Here is a 12,917-nt window from a genome sequence, read left to right on the forward strand (position 1 = left end):
GGGATCCTGCTGCTGGCGACCCCTGTGATCTCGATGCAGCCCGCGGCATTCTGTGCCGGACACTGCCTCCGAGACGGGGACGTGACGTTACTGCCATGCCTCCGAATGACGTGACGTCGCACCATGCCCCCTCCATTCATGTCTATGGGAGGGTTCGAGATGTGACGGTCATACCCCCTCCCGTAGACATAAATGAAGGTGGCATGGCGCAACGTCATGTCATTAGGAGGCATGGCAGTAACGTCACGTCGCCGTCTCTGAAGCAGCGTCCGGCACAGAATGCCGTGGGCTGCATCGAGATCGCAGGGGTCGCCAGCAGCGGGACCCTGCAATCATACATTTTATCTTTTCCTGCGTCTAAAGCATTTCTAAACCCCCAACATCCCCTGGGAGACATTGGAGCATGCCGGGAATTGTAGTTCCTCAACAGTTGGAAGACTTGCAGGATGCATATCAATAAAGCAGCCAACTTGTTGCATGACGACCCTCAATATTTCATTGTAGCAAAGTTTTACCTTCTTTTCTGCCAGTGGCTTCCTTCCATGCTGTGCTTGAAACTACAATTCCCTGCAGCCCTGTGGAGAAGGATCTCCCTCCCACCCAGCAGTCGCTCCACCCATTGAAGCACTGCCACGCTCACTTTAAACACCTAACTAGTGATGTAATGTCTCGGGCCACATTGCAACGTGGGAAAAGCATGAGACAACGCTCATTTTGTATGCTGCTGAAAATAAACATTGGGGCAGAGATCACGTAAGAATTGTCAGAACACTATCAAACACAGGTACAGACACTATATTATGCACTGCACTAACTTTACAGCCCCTGCCGCCACTATACATTGTCATCCGTAGGAAGCTGCATTTTACTTGTGGCTAGATTTCGTAATTGTGATACATGTCCTGATGGATGATCTGTTTATCCCCCCCCCCCCCCTCCTCCTCCTCCCCTGCCCCCTTCTTCCTCTGTCTTACATTAGTCCTACTTTAGAAGTGAAGAGGTCATTTAGACCCGAGGAAAGTACAAGAAGGGAATAGATGGATTGAAAGAGACTGTGGAGCTGATGGGAGCGCTGTGATCCCGCACAATAGGCGGCCCCATTAATACACGGCTCTCGGGTCCTTACAAGGAGAAGACTAATCATAGGGTCCCAATTAAAGCTGGCGAATGTTGCGGCTGCTGCAGGGACTAGACAATGGCCGGGCCTGGTTCCCACTGAAGCATTTGTGCAGTGTATGAAGGGGCAGGAAGGCAGCTGCGTACTCTTTACGAGGCGCCATAATGATGACTTACAGTAGCAAAGTGCAAATCCTCTTCAGCTGCTCTTTGCAAATTGCAGCTTTGGTGTAAAATGTGAAGTTTAAAGGAGAAAATGCACCAAAAGGTCTTCGCGTCAAGACTTAAAGATAATGTAATTAATGCTCTTTAGCTGCTGATAATCCCCGAGTCATCAAGTTTGGCAAATCTTTAATATACTTTGTATTACAAATGCTTTTTGCCTTTTTAAGATCTCTGCTTGCTCTGAATGAATGGGAATATTGTCTGAGATGCCCCGACACTGATTTGCAATACTTCCGGGATTCCCTACCTACCGGGGGCTTCTGCCTAATAATAGGTGTTCCCTACCACTTATGGGATTCTCCTTTATAGGATCGATTCCCTACCTACTGGGAACTTCTACCCAATAGGGAGGATTCCCTACCTTTTTTGGGGCTTCTACCTAATAGGGGGGATTCCCTACCTTTTTTGGGGCTTCTACCTAATAGGGGGGATTCCCTACCTACCTACTGGGGGCTTCTGTCTAATAGGGGATTCCCTACTTACCTGCCTGGGGCTTCTACCTAATTGGGGGATTCCCTACCTATCTTTTGTGAGCTTCCACCTAATGAGTGCAGGGATCCCTACCTACCTAATAGGGGGGATTCCCTACCTACTGGGGGCTTCAGTCTAATAGGGGATTCCCTACTTACCTGCCTGGGGCTTCTAGCAAATTGGGGGATTCCCTACCTATCTTTTGGGAGCTTCCACCTAATGAGTGCAGGGATCCCTACCTACCTAATTGGGGGGGAGGGGTGGTTACCTACCTACTGGAGGTTTCTACCTAATGGGGGGATTCCCTACCTACCTTCTGGGGCCTTCTACCTTTATAGGGGGAATTCCCTACCACTTGGGGGGCTTCTACCTAATAGGGGGGATTCCCTACCTACTGAGGGCTTCTGCCTAATAATGGGCATTCCCTACCACTTATGGGATTTTCCTTTTTTTTATAGGGTGGATTCCCTACCTACTGGGAGCTTCTACCTAAGGATTCCTTACCTTTTGGGGGCTTCTACCGAATAGAGGGATTCCCTACCCACCTACTGAGGGCTTCTACTTAATTGGGGGGAATTCACTACCACTTGGGTGCTTCTTCCTAATTGAAGGGGGTGGGGGAATTACCTACCTACTAGGAGCTTTAAACTAATAGTGGAATTTCCAACCTATCTTCTGTTATCTTCTACATATTATGGGGGGATCCCCTACCTTCCTACTGGGGGCTTCTACCTAATAGGGGGGATTTCCTACCTACTCGGGGCTTCTACTTAATAGGGGGAATTGCAAGAAATGTTGTTTTTATATATTGTTGTAGTTTTATACTAAAAATATACTGATCGTCCCTCCATCCTATTTTGGTACAATGTATCAGTTAAAATGAGAATCCTGATTTCTTGCTCGGAGAGGATTATCTAGGCTGGATACAACTGTAACAAATCCTCAGCTCTGGAGGGTTTCAGCCTTGGGATACAGAGATCCTGAAACACAATGAATATTAGAAAATTGCAGTGATCTTCACACTGTGTGCCTCCAGATATTGCGAAACCACAACTCCCAGCATGCCCGGACAGCCAACGGCTGTCCGGGCATGCTGGGAGTTGTGGTTTTGCTAAAACCCGGAGGCAACTGCTTTACAGTACAGGAGTAATGCTGCTCCATTCACGGTCTATAGGACTGATGAAGATAGCCCCATAGAGAATGGACAAAGCTCTGGCTGCGCATGCGCGTAGAGCTTAGTTCGTTAATTCCGGGGCTTTTTTTCGGTATTCCAGCATTCGGATCCCCACGACCAACTTGATATGCGGGATGTCCTTTTTAACCCTTTAATACATGGCTAAAATTCCTCCCTCTAGACCCCTCGTCTTGAGATTTAGGACCATGAAGCTTCTGTAGAAGACGTAAATGTTTTCATCTCCTCCGCCCCCACAACTGGATCTCCATTCCCCGGACAGCTGTATGTAGGATAATATCTCATTTTTTACAATTAGTCTTATGAGGCCGCGGTTGCGCCGGTAGTGACAGAATTCTTAAAATCCCGGGTGACCGATTCGTCTTTCATCTTTTCCCGCTTGTTCTAAATGTTTAAGACCTAACGTCGCTAAATTAGCTGCTTGGAATATCCAAGCTGGAAAATGTAATTTAATATATTTTTTACATTTTACTTTTTTTTTAATTTTTATTATCAGTAATTTTAATTTAATTTTTTTTAATTTTTTATCTCCATCGTGAACGTATGCCGTAAAGTCGCTGCTGTCTGTGTGCGCTGAGATAGGTGGCCCTGATTAAATTTGTCCCTCACTAATAAATGAAAGAGATTAATTTTAAGACCAAGGCCGGAGGTTGCAGCGTCCGACCCTGTCGTAGCGGCGCAGAATGAGCGATTGAAGTGGTAGACTGGGGAGGGGGGGTTAGATAATGGGGGGGAAGATTTAATTTTGTGTCCTATAATTACACATTAGGTTTTTTTGGCGCAGCTGTAACCCAGGATTGTTTGTCGCAGGCGAGCGTGACCTTTTACGGAGTCTGGGTATCTAAATTGGTGTCACCGTGTTACAGAATGTTAATGCTTTGAAGAATATTTGCATAGTTGTATGTAATACATAGATAATAGGTGTTTAAGCGAAGGGCGCGGGTAGGTGAATGACCCCCAGAGATGGAACCTGTATAATTTTTATTTTTTTATTGAAATGTTATTACACTTTTAGTTTTTATTTTATTTAAAGAGGTACTCCGGTGGATAAAAATGTTTTGAAATAAAAATCTTAACCCTTCCAGTACTTATCAGCTGCTGTATGCTCCACAGAAAGTTGTGTAGATCTTTTCCAGTCTGACCACAATGCTCTCTGCTGACACCTCTGTCCATGTCAGGAACTGTCCAGAGCAGGAACAAATCCCCATAGCAAACCTCTCTTGCTCTGGACAGTTCCTGACATGGACTGAGGTGTCGGCAGAGAGCACTGTGGTCCTACCGGAAAGAACTTCACAACTTCCTATGGAGCATACAACAGCTAATAAGTACTGGAAGGATTAAGATATTATTATTTTTTTGTATAGAAGTAATTTACAGATCTTTATCTGTAAAAATAAATAAATAAATTTTAAATACGGTAAATAAATACATTTGAAAGAAAAAAAAAATTCTTCAGATTGACCGATCACACAGATCTTTTCTACCCTTTTCTGTAAAAACGAAAGTACGGCTCCACTGTCAATTTAAATTTGCATAGAGCAATACTAATGTTTGCGAAAATGTAACAAATTCTATTTATTTTACTTATTTTTTTACAATTTTTGTTGTGATTTGTGAGTTGCTGGGAAACATGGAGATCACACGGTAATTCTGATGTAACTAGAAGATGCCGTAAAGCCGCATACCAGTATTTCCCAACCAGTGTGCCTCCAGCTGTTGCAGAACTACCACTCCCAGCATACCCGGTTGTGGCAGTTTTGCAACAGCTGGAGGCACACTGGTTTGGGAAATGCTGCCCAAGACTAAAACTATATATATTTACAGTTCCTGCTCCGGTTCTTTTTATCGTATTTCAGTGATATTATTTAATGTAGTAATTTATTTATATAGTAATTAGTTACGTTTTTATTTAGTTTTTTAATACATTTTTTTTAATCTGTCTTTGGCTTTTATACAGTTCACACAAGTAAATGCAGGTAATAAGAATTTTACAGTTTTGCGGTTTAGCAGCGGAGGCTTTGTTTTGGTGTGAGGTAAAATAGCGGCCTCTCACGCAGAGATCAGGCGCAATCCCCGCTGCTGCTACCGACCATATGGGGGCGATGTATTATTACAACCAAATAAAATAGATCTCAGGGTTAGATATTAAATAATGTATCTGGAGAGTCCCCAGATAATACACTTCAAGCTCCTCCGCTCCTTATTAAAGGAATACATCTGCGGGAGGCTATTTCATGAGGTGTTTTGAAGTGTTCGACTCCCCATCCCACAACTTCCCATTGATGTCATGGCTGAGGATGTTTTTTGTAAAAAAAAATAAAAAATAAAAAAAAAATTGTGATCACAATCAACACCTTTTTTTTTTTTTTTCCGTTCCTACCCCCGCGTTCACTCTTTTCATCCCGAATCTTATTAATTTCATGTCGTCCAGACATTTCCTTTTGTCCTTGAACCACATGATGGAATATAAATGAATGGGACCAAATCCGATGACTTAATATAAAAAAACCACTGAGGAACACGAGGAGGGACCCCGACCACCCAGGTTTATATTGTGCCGCTTGTAAGATTCCTATATATAATAAACCCCCCATGTGCAAATAATGGGGGGAATGCACAATGTGTAAAACGGAGAAATCGCAGAGCAAGGACTTTTTGGGGGTGGGGAGGATGAGAAAGCGTTTTCCTAAGAACGATTGTCATACGACCATACACTTCTGTTATACAGTGACATTCTCTGGGTTAGGTAGGTTTAGGAAAGGGCTACATAGCGGTTTTGGCCATGACACCAGAAATTGTCATGTAATACTGAAGGGATTGGGCTCCACTTCAGCTTTGCTACGTCAATGGGTTCTTATTGCGTCCCAGAATAGGCCAAACCCGGACAGTATCGCAAAATCCAAGTTGTTTCTTATGAGGCAACCCAGTCTACTTACGTTAGCTTTCATGCATCACAGTCTCTTCAGAGCAACAAGACAGTCTTTGACCATGTGACCTGTTTCACGCCCTAGCTGTATTCCATGTGTAAATCCAGAACTTTTGTCTTAATTGGGAGTTGTTTGCAACTGGGAAACATCGAAATCACTCAATCATTTTGCTGTAACTAGAAGTTGCCGTGAAAACCAAAGACCAGTGTTTCCCAACCAGTGTGCCTTCAGCTGTTGCAAAACAACTACTCCCAGCATGCCCGGAGGACATATTTCTGTCTGACCACAGTGCTCTCTGCTGACACCACTGTCCGTGTCAGGAACTGTCCAGAGCAGGAGAGGTTTGCTATGGGGATTTGTTTCTGCTCTGGACAGAGCACTGTGATCAGAATGGAAAGAACTACACAACCTCCTCTGGAGCATATAGCAGCTAAGTACTTGAAGGATTAAGATTTTTAAATAGAAGTAATTTACAAATCTGTTTAACTTTCTGGCAACAGTTGATTTAAAAAGAAAAATAATAATGTCTTCCACTGGAGTACCCCTTTAATAATGGGCAGAAAGCTGCTGCCAGACTCCTGGAACAGCTGGAACGAAAGGATTGGGCAGTTGTTATCCAATAGGCCTGATCCTTCTCCTTCCTGACATCTTCCATTGATGGATAGTTTGGGGGCCATGTTAGAAGGATGGCCAGTCCTATTGGTGTGTTTGATCAGCGTTTGGCACAAACTGTTCCTAACGCTGGAGCGAACGCCGGGAACTTGTGATAGCATAGCCCCGCTCCCTCAATGCAAGTCTATGGGAGGGGGCGTGACAGATGTCACGCCCCCTCCCATAGACTTGCATTGAGGGGGCAGGGCGTGACATCATGAGGGGGCAGGGCTATGATGTCAAGCGCTCCTTGCTCCAGCGTTCAGAAGAGTTGGTTCCAAACACTGAGCAGCGGAGTACCCTTTTAAGAGTTGGTAAAAGTCCTTGAGATTAAAATATCCAGTCCTTGACCCTTTTACCTGTTCGGGGAGCAGGAACATTTTTGTAGAATGTTTTTATAGTAGGACTATGGATCGATGCCCCTCAGATATAAAAGCCCATTTACTGTTAGAAGGTTGATGGCTCGGGCATCTTCTGAAAGTTACATTTTGTATTTCTGCTTTAATTAAACTTCGTTCTTTGAAGGGATTTTGCTTCGTTATCTGACGTTTCCCCTTCTGTAAACCCTGTTATCGCTGGAGGCGCTTCTATCGATCTCCGAACCCAGGACTAAACCACTTTATTTTCATTTTTGACACCAGATTGCTCCCCCGAAGCCCAGCCTAAATACATCAAAGATGGCAAACGGTACGGGCGCCGCTCCGTGCCGGAGCTTCAAGACTCGCTGGAAGAGTTTGATGAAGAGACCGTAATTGAACCTGAAGATGAAGGGACGAGGTCCTCACAGGTCAGCTCCAGAAACTGTGAAGAGGTAAGGAGATAAATTAAACTTACGGCTGTATGGGGGGGGGGACACATTATTTGGCATTGCCCCCTGGTGAGTGCTTGAGATGGTCTTCAGCTGCTCCTTGTTGTCTTTGTTCAATCATTTACAATCCGTGGGGTTAGGAACCGAATTGATTCCCTCTTGGATACCTCAACAGGCACATCTATGGGATCAGGATAGAAGGGCTATAGAACACTCGTTTCTACATCTTGCTGTACAATACAGTGCTTAGTTATATCCATATTGGGCATGATGGTGGCTTGGTGATCACTTCCAGGGTCATAGCCAGATTTTCACTCTCACAAGGACCTCCAAGGAAACCACAGGATCAAGCAAGGCGCATGGATCTCGTGTAGAGTAAAATGGTTTATTACCCACAATGCAACGCGTTTCGCGGAAAACCGCTTCATCAGGCATCAATGCCTGATGAAGCGGTTTTCCGCGAAACCCGTTGCATTGTGGGTAATGAACCATTTTACTCTACACGAGATCCATGCGCCTTGCTTGATCCTGTAGTTTCCTTGTAGGTCCTTGTGTGTTTGCTGTATTAACCCAGGAGTGGCTGCCGGATCAGGAATTCATTTATCTCTACTACGCTCTACCCTCATATAAATGTAATTCTGTTTAGTGTACAAATGTATAGGACCTACCTAGGTCACGTGATGTATTATAATGGTTGTATAGATATTTAGGACCTTCCAGGGTCATGTAATGTCATGTGATGTACCCAGAGTTCTCTGGGTTCAGGACTTGCAGGCTTTGCAACCAATGGGATTAGTCCAGCCCCCCTAGTATATAAGGGGCTGTAGTCTGTAAATTTGCTCTCTTGTTCCTGCTCTTAGTTCCGGACTATCAAGCAATCACAATTAGCATATCTTCATTCATCTCAACTGGGCCAAAGCCTAAAGAACCAGCAGCCACTAAAACCATGAGTTATAAATCTCTGTTTTCTAAATCCTTGTGACTATACAACTCAACTCATACAATTAGTAGCACAGTGGCCTGCTTAAAGCTAAAGACTATAAGTCCCAGCAAAGCCTGTGAGGAACCTGCATCCCGGTTACCTCAGGAGAGACTGTATGTTTGCAAAGACTGTTTGCAGAAGAAGTTCAGTAAAAGTTCCAGTTATCTCATAAATTCTGCTGTGGACATTCCGTTTATTCCCTTATTCCCTGACTTTTTTGGGACGGTTGGCGGCAGGGCCTTCTATACTAAGTAAACCACCCCCTGGCGTCACAACAAACCAAGGGTTAATACCACCAGACCCTACAACACCATTGCCTAACCCAGCTCACCCCAATGCAAACCCAGCTTTCTGACACTGGGCTGTACAGTGCGACCCAAAATCCGTTGGTAATCCTCAGATTTCATGATGTCTTGTACACATTCAAGGCCCCCAGTGCCAGAGGCAGCAAAACAACCCAAAACATCACTGACCTCCATTTTATGTCACTGTAGGTTCTGTGCTTTTTTCTTTGTAGGCCTCATTCCGTTTTCGGTAAACAGTAGAATGATGCACTTTACCAAAAAGCTCTATCTTGGTCTCATCTGTCCACAAGACTTTTTCCCTGAAGGATTTTGGTTACTCAAGTTCATTTTGGCAAAAATGTAGTCTTGCCTTTTTGTGTGTCTGTGTCAGCAGTGGGGTCCTCCTGGGTCTCCTCCATAGTGGGGTCCTCCTGGGTCTCCTCCATAGCGTTTCATTTAATTTAAATGTTGATGGATAGTTTGCGATGACACTGATGCTCCCTGAGCCTGCAGGACAGCTTGAATATCTTTGGAACTTGTTTGGGGCTGCTTATCCACCATCCGGACTATCCTGCGTCGACGCCTTTCATCAGTTTTTCTCTTCCATCCACACCCAGGGAGATTATCTACAGGGCCATGGGGTTGTAAACTTCTTGATAATGTTGCGCACTGTGGACAAAGACAAATCTAGATCTCTGGAGATGGACTTGTAACATTAAGATTGTTGATATTTTTCCACAATTTTGGTTCTCAAGTCCTCAGACAGTTCTCTTCTCCTCTTTTTGTTGTCCATGCTTAGTGTGACACACACAGACACACAATGTAAAGACTAAGTGAACTTCTCTCCTTTTTATCTGCTTTCAGGTGTGATTTTTATATTGCCCCCACCTGTTACTTGCCCCGGGTGAGTTTAAAGGAGCATCACATGCTTGGAACAATCTTATTTTTTCACAATTTTGAAAGGGGCCAATAATTTTGTCCAGCCCATTTTTGGAGTTTGGTGACATTATGTCCAATTTGTTTGTTTTTTTTTCTCCCTTTTTTTGGTTTAGTTGCAATATACATACAGGGAATAAACATGTGTATAGCGCTAAATTTACGGCCATGTCTGTGTGTGTGTGTGTGTGTGTGTATATGTGTATGTATATATGTATATGTATATGTATATGTATATATATATATATATATATATGTATATGTGTGTATATATATATATATATATATATATATATATATATATATATATATATATATATATATATATTAATTAATATAATATAATTATTTTTTTTTCCACTTCTGGTCCCATTATATATATAGATACGCTTTTAACGTCCCTGCTAATTCTCTGAAATTGTCCCTAGCGTGGGAAATTAGGTTGCGAGCCCCACCGGTTGCAGGGACAGAGATGAATGTGTCCCCAGTGCGAATGAATAATTTCAGCGCTGTTTAAACAGAATATAATAAATTGCGCATGAAATGTAGCAAGGGTAAGTGGAAGTCTGTAGAGGCGAAGCAGATGTGGTGTCCTCCGCAGATCAGGTGAACATGAACCCCCCCCCTCCCCAAAGGAGCTGAGATTTTTTTAACAATGTACAATGAGCAGCAAATACACAGGTGGCGCCAGGATGCGAATACTGTTGGCGTCTTCTCCCGGCGTGACACGCTCGATTTGACTTCCAGGGGTCTTTTTTTATTTTTTTTATTTTTCAGGGATGCGCTCCGCGCCGGCTACAGCTGCTCCTCACAATATGGTTAATTATGTTTTCTCTCCCTGTCCGCCGATTGTAGATCACGCCATCACCAGAAGGCTCGTACCGTGCCGCCGATACCTCCAACTATGTGCGCGGCTTTTAATCACCTTAATACTCCTGAACTAAATTACATTTTGACACGTGTTATGGAGTGTTGTTCGTTGAGGTTATGCTGCGCGGGGCTCTCCCCCCGGTGATGAATAACGCCTTTGTCTACGTTCTCGCTCTTTAATATTTTAGGTTCCAGGAGACGGTGACATAAAGTAAATGTTCCAATAATGGGAAATCTATGGGGCTGCCGGGCGTGGATGCAGAATTAGGCGCTGTGCACGCTCATTGGTGTGTACGATCATGGGGTGTGGCAGGAGATACATAGCCTGCTGTTGTTTCCTATATAGCGGCCACTGCGTGAAAATACTGCGCAGCGTGGTTTATTAACATTTTGGGCTTTTTTAAATTTGACGAATATATATTGGGGAAATATCCCCAGCGTATAAGATAAATATTAAGGGAGTCCGTTACAAATGAGAGTATTTAGCGTCCGTATTACTACCAATGTCCTGGCCCAGTTTAAAGCAGTGATTGCCAACCAGGGTGCCTCCAGGTGTTGCAAAACTACAACTCCCAGCATGCCTGGACAGCCAAAGGCTGTCCAGGCATGCTGGGAGTTGTAGGTTTGCAACATCTGGAGGCACCCTGGTTGGGAAACACTGTTTTAAAGGGTATTCCTCCCTTAGACATCTTATGCTCTATCCAAAGAATAGGAGATAAAATGTCTCATCACGGAGGTCCTGCCGCTTTGAACCCCATGATCTCTATGCAGCACCCCGCATTCCGCTACAGTCTCGGAAAAGCTGGGTTTTTGAGACTGAGATTTGACGTCTCGCCACGCCCCCTCCATTCATGTCTATGGGAAGGGGCGTTACTGTTGTCATGCACCCTCCTATAGACATGAATGGAGGGTTGTCGCATGACATATGATGTCTAAGGGCAGAATACCCCTTAAGCCTAGGATTTTCGGCTGCAGATTTGCCGCGCAGGATTTTCGGCTGCAGATTTGCCGCGCAGGATTTTCGGCTGCAGATTTGCCGCGCAGAATTTTCGGCTGCAGGTTTGCCGCACAGGATTTTTGGCTGCAGGTTTGCCGCGCAGGATTTTCGGCTGCAGGTTTGCCGTGCAGGATTTTCGGCTGCAGATTTGCCGCGCAGGATTTTCGGCTGCAGATTTGAATGTAAACTGCTTGAAATTCTGTGCATCAAATCTGCGCAGAATACTGTACATGTAAATAGACCCTTAATAACCTAAAAAAAATTTTTTTTGACTGTGCCCATTTAAAGGGGTATTCCAGGTCCAGTTTTAATACTGTGTCATTTGTTTCTATAATCTTCCATCATCAGCTTTGTCCCGTTTCCATGCCCAGGGCCCACACCCGGAAGTTCTATAGTGAAAGTCTTTTTTTATTTTACTGTTGTCTCTGACCTTTCCCAGCATTCCATGCAGGCAGAGACAATGTCATGGTCACATGGTCTTCAGGGGGCGTGGCTGTGCTACAGGGAGGAAGGATTTACTGATGTAATGCTAACCACACGCCATGGAGACCATGTGCCATAATAGCTGGAGATGCAAACACAAGGCACTCTACCTATTGGATGACAGAGGCCACAAAGTTGAGGGGGTGCTGTTTATTTTTGACATCCTTGGGGGTCCTCTGTTGGATCCCACCAAAGATAACCTATGACCAATCCCATTGGCACTCTGGGGGAGAGTTATCCAAAAGCAAAATGCTACGTTGCCCATAGCAACAAATCTCTGCGCCTTTTTACAGAATGATAGAAAAATGAACGCTGCCCTGTGTTTGATTGCTAAGGACGACAATTTTTTATTTTTTAGACCGTTCCTAAGGGTATGTTCACACTGAGGAACTTACTCATTAAATTTCCTCAGTGGATCAGCCCCCACCCGGAATCGAAGCTTAATTCACATGGAATCTGCAGCAAAAATAAGTTCCCTTAGTTCATAATTTTTTTTCCCCCCCATAATTAGTCAGATTCTCGACTAACGACTATGTTCAGTCTCATGCCGGAATCCAATTCCACGACATCCGACCATAGCAGCGGAATCCTATTGAAATTGTGGTGTCCCGGCAGCACCGTATTTACTGTGCCTTAGTTATTAGTCCCCAAAGTTAGAGTCCCTAGGACTGTCGGGGTTCGCTTCCCTAATTAACCCCTAGTCACCCCTTAGTAACTTAATATTTATAAATATTATCTATATAAATATATGTATATGGTGTTACTCACTTGTTTTAGCGTCGCAGGACCTGCGGGTCATGTGACCTGGTTCACAGAACTCTATGGTTTTTGCTAAAGGTCCTTTGGTGGTTCTAGTCAGGTGATCACCCACAATCCATTGTAACGGTGAGTCACAGCTGATGTGGACCAATCCAAAACGGCCAGCCCCTGCCAATATAAGGGAGCTGCGCCATTTTATCTCTCTCTTGGGTTGCT

The 12,917-nt window shown here is 44.2% G+C and overlaps 1 protein-coding gene across 5 annotated transcripts in view; it reads left to right on the forward strand.

The window, feature by feature from the left end:
* NIN (ninein) overlaps positions 1-12,917 on the forward strand; it is a 135,898-nt gene that overhangs the window by 65,158 nt on the left and 57,823 nt on the right. For all 5 annotated transcript variants that reach the window (XM_056545195.1, XM_056545194.1, XM_056545196.1 and 2 more), the window contains one exon: positions 7,224-7,393. In XM_056545195.1, coding sequence (XP_056401170.1) covers positions 7,224-7,393 — 170 coding nt within the window. The remainder of the gene's footprint in view (positions 1-7,223; positions 7,394-12,917) is intronic.

This window comes from Hyla sarda, chromosome 11, assembly GCF_029499605.1.
Source record: "Hyla sarda isolate aHylSar1 chromosome 11, aHylSar1.hap1, whole genome shotgun sequence".
NCBI lineage: Eukaryota > Metazoa > Chordata > Amphibia > Anura > Hylidae > Hyla > Hyla sarda.